This window comes from Mus musculus, chromosome 16 (genome assembly GCF_000001635.26).
Source record: "Mus musculus strain C57BL/6J chromosome 16, GRCm38.p6 C57BL/6J".
NCBI lineage: Eukaryota > Metazoa > Chordata > Mammalia > Rodentia > Muridae > Mus > Mus musculus.
In genome coordinates, this window is record NC_000082.6 from 20,331,303 (window position 1) to 20,346,689 (window position 15,387).

Sequence of the window (15,387 nt, forward strand, 5' to 3'; positions counted from 1 at the left end):
TTTACAAATCCAAAATAATTTTATTCACTTTTTCATATTTTTGCTTTTATAAGGTATTTAGCAAACATGCTAAGGCGACAGAATGTCTAGTTGGTCACGACATGCGACGCTGACCACTCGACTGGTGACAGTGGCAACCACACCCACCCAAGCTACGAGCCCCAGAGCACAAGGGGGTCTGCAAGAGCGCACCAAACCACACAGCAATCAGCAACCTGAGGTAGGTCTCTTTACAGTACAAAAAACTTCTACACCAGTGTGAGACACTGATTAGCAAGAGCTGCTGAGGGGTGGGTGCAGACTTTGCAGAGGAGACTAAAGTGAGGAAGAACGGACCCCACCATCCTGAGCCCTGTTGCTGAGCTCTGGAGCCTTGGGGTCAGGCAAATGAAAATGCCACCTACAACAGCAGCAGTGGACCCTGGGGCTGGGAACCAGCTGGCCAGGGAACTCGACAACTCTGTGGCGACCAGCCTCAGGAACCTGAAGCATGGAACACTGGGAGCAGACTGGATCTTGCTTAGAAATGGCAGCAGAAGAAGGAAGGCAGAAAGAAGCTCTCCCTCTGAGGAATGCAGAGGTTCTCATTCCTGAGAGGGAATGGGGGTGGGGTGGGGGCTGGCTTTGCCCACTGCTCTAACATAAACAGCAGCTGACACCAAGACAGGAAAGCAGGAGCCCTGAGAATTCACGGTGCTCTGCAAGGCCTCCTGCAGCCCACTATACTGGGTTCCCACTGGGGAGCCCAAGGGGCAGGCCATGGAGGGCCCACTGCTGCCGCGTGTCTCCCCTGGACGCCTAGAGAGCCCAGCACCGTGAAACGACCAGCTAGAGACGGAATCTGCCTTTGCTACAGCTAAGAGCAAAATGACCTGTAGTGCAGTCAGCTGTACAAAAACGATAGAAATGAGTGTGCACTGCTGTTAGCACAGTGCTCACTTTAATAGAAAATAAACCGCTTACATTTTACTGTAAATATAGGCTATGTACAGAATTATATATAGACATAGCTACACATATAAAGCTTCATTATAGGCCACTGATAACATTTATAGTAATGGTTCCCTGAACCTCTTAAGAGTGCAATTAAGAACAAAAACTAAATTTCATTTAAGTGAATAGGGAATAAATACAATAATCAAAATATGACTTTCCTTAAAAGTGAAACACACAGCTAATCCTGAATGGTTGTGTGAGAGATAAAACTGGGAAAGGCGAAGTTTCAGCAGGACAGGATGAGGGGCCCAAACCAGGAAGAGAATGGCAATGCTCTGAGGAAGAGACTTCGAGGACGGGAGGACTCAGCCCTTGACAGCCACCTTGTTCTCTGCAGCAGCAAACATGGCATAGAATCTTGAACTGTCATTAGACAGAAGGACCGATGGGGTGTCAAACTCCACCACCTGCAAAGGAGGAGACGTGTCAGGGTGTGATTGTGGGATGGTCTCATGGACTTAGAGGATCCACTGCTGAGCAATAGTGCCCCGGGGACAGAACAGAGGACTGAACTGCCCCCAGGATCCAGGGAGCAAGGGAGAGGTTGGAGAGAATGCATGGATGCTTCCTTCACAAACATCCTAGTTCTCTCTCCCATCTGTGGAATAAAGAAATCCATCAGTATGGTTCTATATTATAGACTACAGCTCAAGGTGAGGGCAAGTTGACTGACTCCAGTCAGAAGAGGAAGAAACCAGGATGCCTAACTGGCAGAGAGAAAAAGGAAGCACGGGATCAACATGACAAGCATCATGTCAGAGTGCTGCAGGGGTGACACTGTGTTACAGGCTGGCCTCATGTCAGGGTGCTGCTGGTCTGGGTGGCAATAGTATGTGTATGACCTTTAATTTTAGTTTTGCCTTTATATTTGTGTACTCTTTTTTTTTTTGTTTTGTTTTGTTTTTGTTTTTCGAGACAGGGTTTCTCTGTATAGCCCTGGCTGACCTGGAACTCACTCTGTAGACCAGGCTGGCCTTGAACTCAGAAATCCACCTGCCTCAGCTGGAATTAAAGGCATGTGCCACCACGCCCGGCCTCTGGGCAACTCTTGTGTGTGAGTCACTGCAGTGCATGTGCTCTCGGCCTGTGTCACTGCTCATGTGCCACAGGAGAGTAAGAGCATCCCTGGGGCATAGGGATATATAGATCATCACATACCAGAACTAAGTTGCTATGGCTGCTTGGTGAATGCCCGGGAACATGAAGATGACAGGTAGCCCCTCCCCAGCTTCCTTTCCTCCCACACCATGCCCCATGCCGAGTGAGAGCTCCTGAGGAACGTAATACCTGTCCCTGGGCCAGCACCATGATCCTGTCAGAGCCCAGAACTGTGTGCAGGCGATGGGCAATGGTCAGCATGGTGCAGTCCGCAAATGCTTCCCGGATGGTCTCCTGGATCAGTAAGTCTGTCTCTGTGTCCATAGCGGCTGTAGCTTCATCTAAAATCAGAATCTGCCAGGGAGCAGAGGACAGACAGATCCAGTTACTTCCCCAAGCATTCTTGTCCTCCTCAGTTTCCTAAGAAGCATTTCAGTATTTAAATCCTGTACGATGTACTGTTTCACATGGACGTGAAAATGCCCTTTGCTTAGAATTCATATAACCTACTACATACCAAGTGTATAGCTACTCTATACTTGTGTGTGAGTCACTGCAGTGCATGTGCTCTCGGCCTGTTTGCAATATGTAATTCTGTTAGTTTCCATCCCATGAAAATATCTCAGAAAGGTAAGATCCTATTGGATAGTGGGTCCTTAGGTTTGGTTCTAAAAATATAATTTTTTGTACTGGCTGGTTTTGTGTGTCAACTTGACACAACCTGGAGTTATCACAGAGAAAAGAGTCTCCCTTGAGGAAATGAGATCCAGCTGTAAGGCAGTTTCTCAATTAGTGATCAAGAAGGGAGGGCCTAGCCCACTGGGTGGTGCCAGCCCCTGGCTGGTAGTCTTGGGTTCTACAAGAAAGCAAGCTGAGCAAGCCAGTAGGCAGCATTCATTCCTCCATGGCTTCTGTATCCACTCTGCCTTCAAGGTCCTCCACCTTGTGGAGTCCTTATCCTGACTTCCTTTAGTGATGAACAGCAATGTGGAAGAGTAAGCTGAATAAATCCTTTCCTCCCCAACTTGCTTCTTGGTCATGATGTTTTGTGCAGGAATAGCGATCTACTCAAACATGCCCACTTTCTCCATGACCTTCATGTGTAGATTAGTTTTTCTGGACTTCTCCTTTCCTGTTTGCCAGAGGGTTCCATCTGATGACAGTCTCCAGCAGTCTTTAATCTGATGTCTCTGCAATTCTATCCTTAGCCAGAAACACAGTTGTCCTTGAATTCCAAAGGCTTGGGGGAAGTTAAGAAACAACGCAAAGCCCTGCCATGGTGGTGTACACCTTTAGCCCCAGCACTTGGGAGGCAGAGGCAGGCAGATTTCTATAAATTCCAGGCTAGCCTGATCTACAGAGTGAGTTCCAAGGCAGCCAGGGCTACACAAAGAAACTCTGTTTCTAAAAATCAGAAAAAAACCAACCAGCCAACCAACAAACAAATTAAGGGGGCATAATGAGGAATGTATTCAAAATATAATTTATACATATGCAAAAGCTTGAAGAAAAAAAAAAGTTGAAACAAAGATCCCTCGAAACAGTATGCCAAGTGGTGCTAAGACTGAATGTAGAACTGCTGGTTAAAAAGTGTCACCAGGCTCAGAGACAAAGAACCTCAGAGTCTGGTGTCTAGGCAGAGCTGCACCCCAGGGCTCCAGCTCCTCACCACTGACCACATAGGTCACAGCACCCACTATGCAGCTCACCTTACAGTGACGCAGCAGGGCTCTTGCTATGCACAACAGCTGCCGTTCCCCAACAGAGAAGTTGTCCCCGTTCTCCATTACTTCAGACTCAAGTTTCAGAGGTAGCTGGGCAATCTAGAAAGAGACCAGAAGTTAGAAGTATAAAGATACAAACCAAACCTTTCAGAATCCACGTTAAAAAAATCATTCTCGCCGGGCGTGGTGGCTCACACAATAATCTAATACTTAGGAGGCTAAGGCACAAATACTGGAAATTCACATCAGCATGGGCTATAAATGAGACACTATCTTAACACACACACACACACAAACACACACACACACACAAATACTCCTCCACCTCCCTCCTCCCCCATGCAAGAAAAGAAAGAAATTATTCTGAAACAGATGAAAAAGAATTACTCTGGTCACACATGTATAAGGACCTATATTATCTAGGGCAGTTCATATTTGCAATATGTAATTCTGTTAGTTTCCATCCCATGAAAATATCTCAGAAAGGTAAGATCCTATTGGATAGTGGGTCCTTAGGTTTGGCTCTAAAAATATAATTTTACAAGAGATGGAGGTTGTACTGGCTGGTTTTGTGTGTCAACTTGACACAACCTGGAGTTATCACAGAGAAAAGAGTCTCCCTTGAGGAAATGAGATCCAGCTGTAAGGCAGTTTCTCAATTAGTGATCAAGAAGGGAGGGCCTAGCCCACTGGGTGGTGCCAGCCCCTGGCTGGTAGTCTTGGGTTCTATAAGAAAGCAAGCTGAGCAAGCCAGTAGGCAGCATTCATTCCTCCATGGCTTCTGTATCCACTCTGCCTTCAAGGTCCTCCACCTTGTGGAGTCCTTATCCTGACTTCCTTTAGTGATGAACAGCAATGTGGAAGAGTAAGCTGAATAAATCCTTTCCTCCCCAACTTGCTTCTTGGTCATGATGTTTTGTGCAGGAATAGAAACCCTAACAAAGACAAATTGGTACCAGCATAGTGGGGTACTCCAGTGACAACCTGACCATATTTTGGGGAGGATGTGGAAGGACTTTGGAACTTTGGGTGTTAAGAGCTCTATGGGCCATTCTGTAGGAGCTTAGAAAATGTTGAGAACAGTGCTGAAGATGGAGGGCTGGCTTGTGAAATTTCAGAGGGAAGATTAAAGACTCTTATCAGGATCATTGCTGTTTGATTGTGAAGATTCTGTGGTTTTGGTTAGCTAGGACTGAAGAATCAATCTGCTATGATTAACAAGATACCAGTACTACTAAAGTGAAACCTTTGGATTACTGGGACTATTGATGTCTGTTATCTGAAGCTAAGAAATTGCAATGATTAAGAAGAGACCAGTATCACTGAAGTGAAATCTTCTGGGAAGTGTTTTCTGAGAGCTCAAAGCAGCTGTGTTCCAGAGATAGCCAAGGTTGTACCATGTGCTGCAGCTGGACTTGGTAATGTGTAAGAGTCACCCAGGTGATACTGGTTTTGAAGGCATAATAAAGAGCAGCCGAGGTTCAGCACTGGGCACCGTGAGGCCATGGAAGGCCAATAGTGAAGGTGCAGCCTCAGCTGAAATTGATGGCCCAGAATTGAAGGGGTCATGCAAAAGAGTTGAGGCTTGGCACCATTAAGAGAGCCAATGAGAGGCTATTGGTGAAGCCTAGTTGCAGCAGAAGACAGCAGTGTTTTAGCAATGCCAGTGCCATGAGATGACCACCAAGCACAGCAGCAGCGGAGTACAGGCAGCTGGAGCTTCAAAGACAAGGTGTGTGCTACAAAGTACAGAGCTGGAGAAGAACAGGCTGGAGAACCGGCATCAATAGTCCCACTGGTGCACAGGTTTCGCTTTAGTAGTTCTGGTATCTTGTTAATCACAGCTGATTCTTCAGCCCCAGCTAACCAGAACCACAGAATCATCACAATCAAAACAGCAATGGAGTCTTTAATATTCCCTCTGAAATTTCACAAGCCAGGCCTCCATCCAGGCCCTTGGAGGAGCCCAGAAGATCGTGAATAGATCCCAGACATTGAACAGTTGGAGTCTGCTTTTGATTCTGACTGTGTCCTGATATTTCCCCTCTTGAAGGAAGAATGTATTTTAGTGGGGCTCACAGTTAAGAGACTTTAGACTATTAAAAAGAAGACTTTGAATTTCAAAAGAGATTGGATATTTTAAAGGGGTTGAAATTTTAATGTAAGAATTTGTAAAGACTGTGGGACTTTTAAAGTTATTTAGATCTTAGGGATGAATAAGAAAGTAAGGGTTGAGGCTTACTAGTGATGTGTTTGTGTGTCAAGTTGACCAGGAGTCAGTTGTACTAGCAAGTTTGTGTCAACTTGACCCAGCTGGAGTTATCACAGAGAAAGGATCTCATTAAGGAAATGCCTCCATGAGATCCAGCTGTAAGGCATTTTCTCAATTAGTGATCAAGCAGGGAGGGCCTAGCCCATTGTTGGTGGTACCATCCCTGGGCTGGTAGTCTTGGATTCTATAAGAAAGCAAGCTGAGCAAGCCAGGGGAGGCAAGCCAGTAAGCAGCACCCCTCCATGGACTTTGTATCAGCTCCTGCCTCCAAGTTCCTACCCTGTGTGAGCTCCTGTCCTGCCTTCCTTTGCTGTAATGAATAGTAATGTGGAAGTGTAAGCTGAATAAACCCTTTCCTCCCCAACTTGCTTCTTTTTTTTGTTGTTGTTTTTTCAAGACAGAGTTTCTCTGTGTAGCTCTGGCTGTCCTGGAACTCACTCTGTAGACCAGGCTAGCCTCGAACTCAGAAATCCGCCTGCCTCTGCCTCCCGAGTGCTGGGATTAAAGGCGTGCGCCACCACGCCCGGCTTCAACTTGCTTCTTCATGATGTTTGTGCAGGAATAGAAACCCGGACTAAGACAGACTAAGACTAAGACAGAGTCCCACTCCCAAAATCCAAAGCCTGGACCACACTGGCAATCTTTTCTTTTGCTAAACATCATGGAATCTCTTCTTCATATGAGACTGAGGCTACTCTATGTAAAATGGAAGCAAGGCTCATCTAACTGACAGGGGTACTGGTTATAGTGTTCAGACTATAGTCTTTCACTCAAGACCAGCAGTGCCCATCTGCAGACTGGCTACTGGCAAGGGTCTACTGGGTTGCTCCATGACATCTATGATCTATGGTACACTGAACATTATAGAATCAGCAATAAATTGTAGATCTTTTGTGTATATAGAATTTATTAAGTTCTGACTAGCTACCCTTAATATATTCTTAGTCAATGGAGAGTATGGGGCCAATTTGGCCATAAGCAGTGTAGGAGGTGGGGCTGAGAGATCAACTTTAAATTTTTGTTTATTACATTTATTTGTGTGTATGTTTGTGTATGTGAAAGTATGTGTACCTGTACATATGCATATGTGTTACTGTGTGTATATGTGCGTTATGCATATGAGTATGTATAGTCGTGTGTGTGTGTGTGTGTGTGTTTGTGTGTGCGTGTGTGTGTGTGTGTGAGATACTGTAAGTATGGCAGTCAGACACAACTGTGGGAGTTGGTTTTCTCTTTTGTCCATGTGATACTGAAACTGAATTCAGGTGGTTAGAGACTTGGTGGCAAGCCCCTTTATCAGTTGAGCACATCACGATATGAGACACTGACTTTGGGATGCATGTGAAATGCCTGTGAGCTCCTGCTTAGGATGTCTCTGTATTCTTCCACAGACACCCTGGAGTGGGAGGGAGCCAGAACAGAATGTAGCACACCCACATTCCCAGCCTGTGATGCCAGCACAGTCTCTCTCCATTCCACTTACACATTCCTTCATGTGCGTTCTCTCTAGAGCATCCCAGATCTGGTCTTCCGTGTACTGGTTGAAAGGGTCCAGGTTTGATCTAGGGAGAAGTATAATAGAAACTGCTCAGAGGCCAATGTTTATCAAACCACATTTTTTTTTTTTTGAGACAGGGTTTCTCTATGTATCCCTGCTGTAGTAGAACTCACTTTGCTGGCCTGACCAGGCTGGTCTGAAACTCAGAAACTCGCCTGCCTCTGCCTCCCAAGTTCTCAGATTAAAGAAAGGTGCGCACCTCAGCCGCCCGACAACAAACCACATTTCAATGGCTGGCTGTGGTTAAACAGCACACACACAGAAAACTGAATGTGAAGTCTGAAGGTCACAGCTCCCCTCCGCCCCCCAAAGAGTCACAGGACACCTGAGATTGGGGATCCCTGTTTTCTAAAACATAAAGTTTATTATTTTTATTACTCACCATAAGTTAGCTTTAAAAAATTTGTAACTACAGATATGAAAACACAAAGAAACACCAGTGTATTTTAATCACCTCTGACACCTGCAAATGTGGTTTCCTTCAGCTATATCCCTCTCTATGTACGAATGTAGAAAATGCCTTCTTTCTTTTCCTCACTTGTTCATGAAATCTGAGAATCTCATGGAAGTATTTTGATTATATTCATGCTGTTTACCCTGACTCCTCCCAGATCCAACCCCTTCAATAGCCCAGCCAACTATATACTTAAAAAAAGCATCAAGTACTATTGTGTCGCCCATATACTCTTGAATGTATAGCTTCCACTGGAAAATGGTCTCCCAGCAGTGCCCACCTCCCCTCTCCACACTGGAACTTTATCTGGCTTGAGCTTACCCAGGTCTTGTGTATGCTGTTTCAATTGCTGTGAATTCGTATGTGTAACTACCCTGCTATGCCCAGAAAACATCGTTTCCTGTACTCATCCCGTGGCTGTTACAGTCTTTCTTCCCCTTCTAAGTCTGCAATGATCCCTGAGCCCTGGAAGAGGGGCAGTGATAGAGATGTTTCCCATTTAGGGCTGAGCACTCTATAGTCTTTTATTCTCTGCACTTTGACCATTTGTGGGTCTCTGCATGGTGTCTGCATTAACCACAATCTTCTTTGATGAGGGATAGGAGCTGGGTTAATCTCCAGGTCTAATGATAAGTCATTACAAGTCAGTTTAATATTATGTCCATTTAGGACAGTAATAGTCCTAGATGCTCCTCTGGGACCTTTGACATGTTTAGCCACAGGTTCTTGGAACCAATAAAGATGCCATGTGTAGGTTTCTCCCTGAAGAGCAGCAATCAGAAACTTGCTGGTTGGGGGCTGGTGAGATGGCTCAGTGGGTAAGAGCACCCAACTGCTCTTCTGAAGGTCCGAAGTTCAAATCCCAGCAACTACATGGTGGCTCACAACCATCCGTAATGAGATCTGACTCCCTCTTCTGGAGTGTCTGAAGACAACTACAGTGTACTTACATATAATAAAAATAAATAAATCTTTAAAAAAAAAAAAAAAAAAAAAAAAAAGAAACTTGCTGGTTACTCCATGCTATGAGGGTCTACTGCACCTTGGGCGTGTCTAACCAGGTAAGTCATTGTTGTAGCTCACAGAGTTCACGAATGGGTGAGACTGGTGATTCCTTGGCTTCTCCAGTAGCATGTTCTGTGACTCAAGTGTGTGGTGTCCTCGGCAGTAGTGTCATACAGTCAAGTTCTGAGGGAACTCATGAGCGTTGGCAAGTCTGTAGTGCTTCTTTTGGGGGAGTGTGCCAACATCTCCAAAAGACATACTCCATTCCTGGAATTGGCTTCTTATTTGTTAGCCTCTGGAGTCCAGCAGGGGCATTTTGCCCTGTTACAGGGTAATTCCATGTAGACATTTTGCATATGTGTATGCATATATTTTAAGAGGGTTCTACAGTGGCTTCGTATTTGTTAACTAGTGGTCATCTCCCTCCTAGTTACCCTTCCCTGTTTCATGACTCCCCTGTCACTTGCTACCCTACTGCACTCACTTCTTCTCCCCTCCCTCTACACGCCCACTGAAGCTCCTGATCTCTGTGGCTGCTTCCAGTGGAACACACCCATTTGAAGACTCAAATGAGAAAAATGTCTATGGCATCTGCCTTCCTAAGTCTAGGTCACCTCACCCAGAATGACTAATTTCAGCTCTATCCATTTACCTATAAAATTTCATATAATTTTTTTTTCGTTTTTTTTTTAATTAGGTATTTTCCTCATTTACATCTTCAATGCTATCCCAAAAGTCCCCCATACCCACTATATAAATTTTTTTAAGTTATTTTACTTGATGGGTGTTGCATGTTAGTGAACTGTGTACATGCTGGTGCCGATGAAGGCCAGAAGAGGGCATTGAATCCCTTGAAGTTGAACACAGTTATATGCCACCATGTGGGTGCTTGGAATCAGACCCAGGTCCTCTGGAAGAGCAGTCAGTATTCCTAACCACTGAACTATCTCTTTCTAGCTCAATTTCACTTTTTCTTTTTTTTTTTTTTTTTTTGTTTTTGTTTTTTTTCAAGACAGGGTTTCTCTGTATAGTCTTGGCTGTCCTGGAACTCACTCTGTAGACCAGGCTGGCCTCGAACTCAGAAATCCGCCTGCCTCTGCCTCCAAAGTGCTGGGATTAAAGGTGTGAGCCACCACGCCCGGCAATTTCATTTTTTCTGAACAGCTGAATAATATTCTGTTGTGCAAATGTATCACCTCCATTTATCACCTGATGGATATGAAGGCTGTTTGCAGCAGTGAACATGGATGAGTAAGTTTCTCAGCTATTTCAATTTTGACTTCAGAGAACTCTTTAGTTCCTTGCCCCATTTTTATTATGTTTTGTTTTGAGACAGGCCTGGAACCCAGAGATCCACCTACCTCTGCCTCTTAAGTACTGGGATTGAAGGGGTGAGCCGTCATGACCAGCTTCAAGTCCCATTGTTTTGAAATGAGTTGTTTGTTTTCTTGGTGTTGGGTTTGGGTTTTTGTTCTGTTTTTTGTTTTAGTTCTTTGTATATTCTAGATATCTATTCAATATAACATGTGAAGTCTTAGACCAATAAGACAACTGGAGAAGATCAAGGGGAAACAAGCAGGAAAGGAAGAAGTCAAAGTATCTCTATTTGTAGGTGATATGATTTTATACATAAATAACCCTAAGATTTAACCAGTAAGTTTCTATAGCTGATAAATACTTTCAGCAAAGTATCAGAATACAAAATTACCACATAAAACCAGTGCTTTCCTATATACAAATGACAAAGAAATCAAAGAAACACTACCTTCCCGATAGCCTCAAAATATATATGTGTTTGTGCGTGTGAATGTGTGCATGTGTGTTTGAGATAATTCTAACCATGCAAGTGACAGACTTATATAATAAAAACTTTTAAGATACTGAAGAAAGTAACTGAGGGGCTATGAGATGTAACAATCTCCCATGCTCATGGATCAATAGGATTAACATAGTAAAAATGGCCATCTCACCAAACGCAATCTACCGATTCAATGCAATCTCCATCAAAATTCCAACATAATTCTTCTCAGAAACTGAAAAAAAATTTTCACCTTCATATGGAACACAAAAACCCCAGGATGGCTAAAAAACAATTCTGAATAATAAAAGAACCCCAGGCAGTATCACCATCCCCAAAGTCAAGTTGTACTACAGAGCTGTAATAATAAAAACAACAAGGTATTGGCATTAAGACAGACATAGTGATAAATGGAATCTAATTGAAGACCCAGACATAAGTCCACATGTATGTGAACACCTGGTTTTTAACAACAAAGCCAAAAATACACAGTGGAGAAAAGACAGTGCTGATTAAACTGGATGGCTCCATATAGAAGAATGTAAATAGATCCACATTTATCACCCTATACAAAATTCAACTCTATAGGGGATCAAGAACTTCAACATAAGACCAGATAGTATTAAGAATGTCCTAGTTAGTTTTATGTCAACTTGACACAAGCTAGAGTATCAGAGAAGGGGGAACCTAAATTGAGAAAATGCTTCCATATACCAGGGCTGTAGGCAAGCTTGTGGGCATTTTCTTAGTTAGTGATGTGGGAGGGCTCAGCCCATTGAGGATGAAGTCACCCCCGGGCACATGGTTCTGACTAGAATCAGAAAGTAGGCTGGGCAAGCCATATGGATCAAAACAGTAAGCACCACTCCTCCATGGCCTCTCCTTAGCTTCTGCCCTGTTCTGAGTTCCTGCCCTGACCTCCTTCAATGATGAGCAGTGCTGTGGAACCATAAACTCAATAAAGCCTTTCCTCCCTAACTTGCTTTTTTGGTCATGGTGTTTTATCACTGCAACAGTAACCTCAAACAAGACAGAGAGAGTGTGAAACAGGCTTGAACTCAGTAACACAGGGAAAGACTCTGAAGAAGGCACTGGTAGCACAGGCACTAGGATCAACAGTGAATAACAGGACCTCATAAAACTGAAAAGCTTCGCGCATGGGAAAGCAGAGCATCATCCAAACAAACCTGCAGGCTACAGAATGGGGAAAGGATTTTGCCAATTACACATTTGAGAGAGGATTAATATCTAAAATATATTAACAAAAATCCCAACAACAAGAAAATAACCCAATTTAAAAAAAATGGGACACAGATCTAAAGTTCTCAAAAGAGGAAACACAAGTGGTAGAGGACCACTTAAAGAAATGCTCAACGTCCTTAGTCACCAGGAAAATGCAAATCACAACTACTTTGAGATTTCATCTTCCATCAATCAGAATGGCTAAGATCAATAAAACAAATGACAGTTCAAGCCAGCAGGATATGAAAAAAGGGGAACATTAATCCATTGCTGGTGGGAGTGTAAATTTGTACAACCACTACAGAAATCAGTGTAGCAATTCCCAGGAAGCTGAGAATAGATTTAATTCAAGATCTAGTTATACTGTTAGGCATACACCAAAAGGACTCTGCGTTCTACTACAGAGATATTTTCTCAACCACGTTCATTGTTCCTCTATTTATAATAGCCAATAATTGGAAACAGCCTATATGTCCATAAATAGAGGAAGAGATAATAAAAATATGATAATTTACACAGTAGACTATTATTCTGCTGTTTGAAAAATGAAACTATGATTTGCTGGTAAATGGATAGAACTATAAAAAAATCATCCTGAGTGAGGTATCTCAGACCCAAAAAGATAAATATAGTATGTATTCTTGTATAAGTGGATGATAGCTATTTAACCTTCAATAGGAATACTACTATTTGTAGAACCACTGAGGTTAGATAGAGAATAAGGGTTGAGCAGGTAGGGTTGGCTCTCTGAAAGAAGGGAAATAGAATATATAGTTAGAAAGCATTAGCCGGGCATGGTGGTGCACTCCTTTAATCCCAGTACTCGGGAGGCAGAGACAGGCTGATTTCTGGGTTTGAGGCCAGCCTGGTCTACAGAGTGAGTTCCAGGACAGCCAGGGCTACACAGAGAAACCCTGTCTCGGGGGAAAAAAAAAAAAAAAAAAAAAGAGTGGTAACCTGTTAAGAGGTCATGGGACAGAAATCTGAGCCAAAATTTCTCTGATCTCTGGACTGCTGTGGCAGAGCCTTGCTGAGATACTTGGTTAATTACACAGCATATATAGCAGAAGCTGCCTCGTCACTGCGATAGGAATCACAGACTCATGGGAAACACAGGCCCCAAGGCCATGGGATTTCCACCCCAGGTGGTGGCTCTGCCATCATCCAGTCCTAGCCAGGCCTCACCTGACAGTGCCACTGAACAGCACTGGCTCCTGAGGAATGATGGCCAGTTTGCTTCGGAGGTCGGCCAGGCCGATGTCACTGATTCTTATTCCATCAATCTTGATGCAGCCTCCAGATAGCTCCACCAGACGGAAGAGGGCCATCCCCAAAGAGGACTTCCCTGGGGAGCAAGAAGAGGCGGAAGAGCAGCTCTGAGTAACTTCTGGAAGGAGAAACTGGCTTATTGTGATGGCTAACGTCGATGTGACTACATGTGAATCAACTAGGCAGTTAAGCACCTAGGAGAGGGGTTTTCTCGATTGGATCCTTGGAGGTGCAAAGACCCACTTAAATCTGGGCCACACCTCTTGGTGGCAGCCCACATGAAAAAATGGAAGAAGGAAGCTTTGCTTTTTGCCTGCTTGCCTTCCCTCTCCATGGCAAGTTCACCTATCCTGCTATTTTTTAAAGATGTATTTATGGGAGTACACTGTCCTTTCCTGTATTAGAACCTACTTCCTGGGGAATTCCATGTAGACTGACGGCCATTTGAGACATACAGCCTTGTGGACTGAACAACTACCAGATTCTTGGCCTTTCTGTCATCTCGGCCATCGATGGATTAGCTAGACCATGGCTTATGCCACTCTTAGTACACACAGATATCTATTCTATCATCTCTGTTCCACTAGAGAACCCTAACTACTACAGATTTGGTACGAGGAATGGTTCCAGAGAAATAGAATTATAAGGATAAAAATTTAAAGTACCTGCTGGAATAGGCTTTACAATCTGAGCTGCTGACGGCTCTCGTAGAAGCATGCAGCATGCCAGAAATCCACAGTGTGAACTGTTTAAATAACCTATTGCTTTTGTGCCACCTCTACCTCCCCCCTCCATACCCAGGCATCCTATAGCCTCTTCCAGGACCACCTCAGCCACATCTTTTCTGTAGCCCAGCCAATCTAGCCTGGGTCCTACAACCAGAGCAGTGGCCTAGTCTGGAGTCAGGATCCCCCACACTACAGGATTCTCCCAAATCATATTCAGCACAGACCTCTCCACCCCCACACTCCTGGCTGGGAACAGGAAACCCAGCCTTCGAACCAGGCCAGTCTCCTCTGCCCACCCCATTTCATTCCATTCAAGCAATTTCCAACCTCTAGACTGAACTCACCCCAATATCTCCTCTTCTCCCTGACCCTGTCCATCTGTAACAAACTCAGAACAAAATAACAAAGGGTCTACAAGGCCAGATCTCATCACTATATGAATACCAACAACAGGAGCGATCGAGTCAGTATCTTCTCCACAAAACCTACCAGCCCTGTAGCAATGCTTGCCAGTGAGAATTACCCAGATGACCTGAGGGACACAGAACTTAAGGAGCAATCAACACCCCCCCCCCCCCCCCCCGTCAAAGAATGAAATCAAGGAGAACAAACGCCCCAGTAAAGCCAGAAAAAAACACAGAAGGCTGATGGAGATGATGGAGACGATCCAGAACTTGAGAATGGAATTCAATCTGGAGACAGAAATGGTGAAGAGGACTCAGGCTGAAATGAAGATGGAACTGGAAAACCCCAAAGCCAAACTAGGGAATGCAACAGAAAGCCTTACAAGTAGAACAAGTGAGACAGAAGACAGAGAATCAGGTCTCCGGATAAAACTGCATCTAGATCAAAGGGTCTGTTCTCCTGAAGAAACAAAATCCATCTATCTGCCGCCTACGAGAAACACAACTCAGGGGGCTGGCGAGATGGCTCAGCAGGTAAGAGCACTGACTGCTCTTCCAAAGGTCCTGAGTTCAAATCCCAGCAACCACATGGTAGCTCACAACCACCCGTAATGAGATCTGACGCCCTCTTCTGGTGCGTCTGAAGTCAGCTACAGTGTACTTACGTATAATAATAAATAAATCCTTTAAAAAAAAAAGAAACACAACTTAAGCTTTAAACATCACTGCCTCAGAGTAAAAAGATGACAGAAGAACATTAAGTAAACAGGACGAGGAGCAATAGGACATCACGATTTTAATTCTGACCAAATAGACTTCAAACTAAAACTAACCAGAAA

At 44.1% G+C, this 15,387-nt stretch overlaps 1 protein-coding gene across 18 annotated transcripts in view; it reads right to left on the minus strand.

Moving 5' to 3' along the window:
- Positions 1-15,387, minus strand: part of Abcc5 (ATP-binding cassette, sub-family C (CFTR/MRP), member 5) — a 95,126-nt gene continuing 79,739 nt past the window's right edge. For 13 of the 18 annotated variants that reach the window (XR_384569.1, XR_001781831.2, XR_001781835.2 and 10 more), the window contains 5 exons: positions 13,333-13,492; positions 7,574-7,652; positions 3,804-3,917; positions 2,284-2,448; positions 1-1,403 (listed from right to left, as the gene is read on the minus strand). Coding sequence is in view for 9 of the 18 variants with exons in the window: in NM_013790.2 (NP_038818.2) it covers positions 1,302-1,403; positions 2,284-2,448; positions 3,804-3,917; positions 7,574-7,652; positions 13,333-13,492 (620 nt within the window). In the remaining 9 variants the exon portion in view is untranslated. The remainder of the gene's footprint in view (positions 1,404-2,283; positions 2,449-3,803; positions 3,918-7,573; positions 7,653-13,332; positions 13,493-15,387) is intronic. The other 5 variants (XR_384568.1, XR_001781830.2, XR_001781832.2 and 2 more) reach the window with 1 other exon arrangement.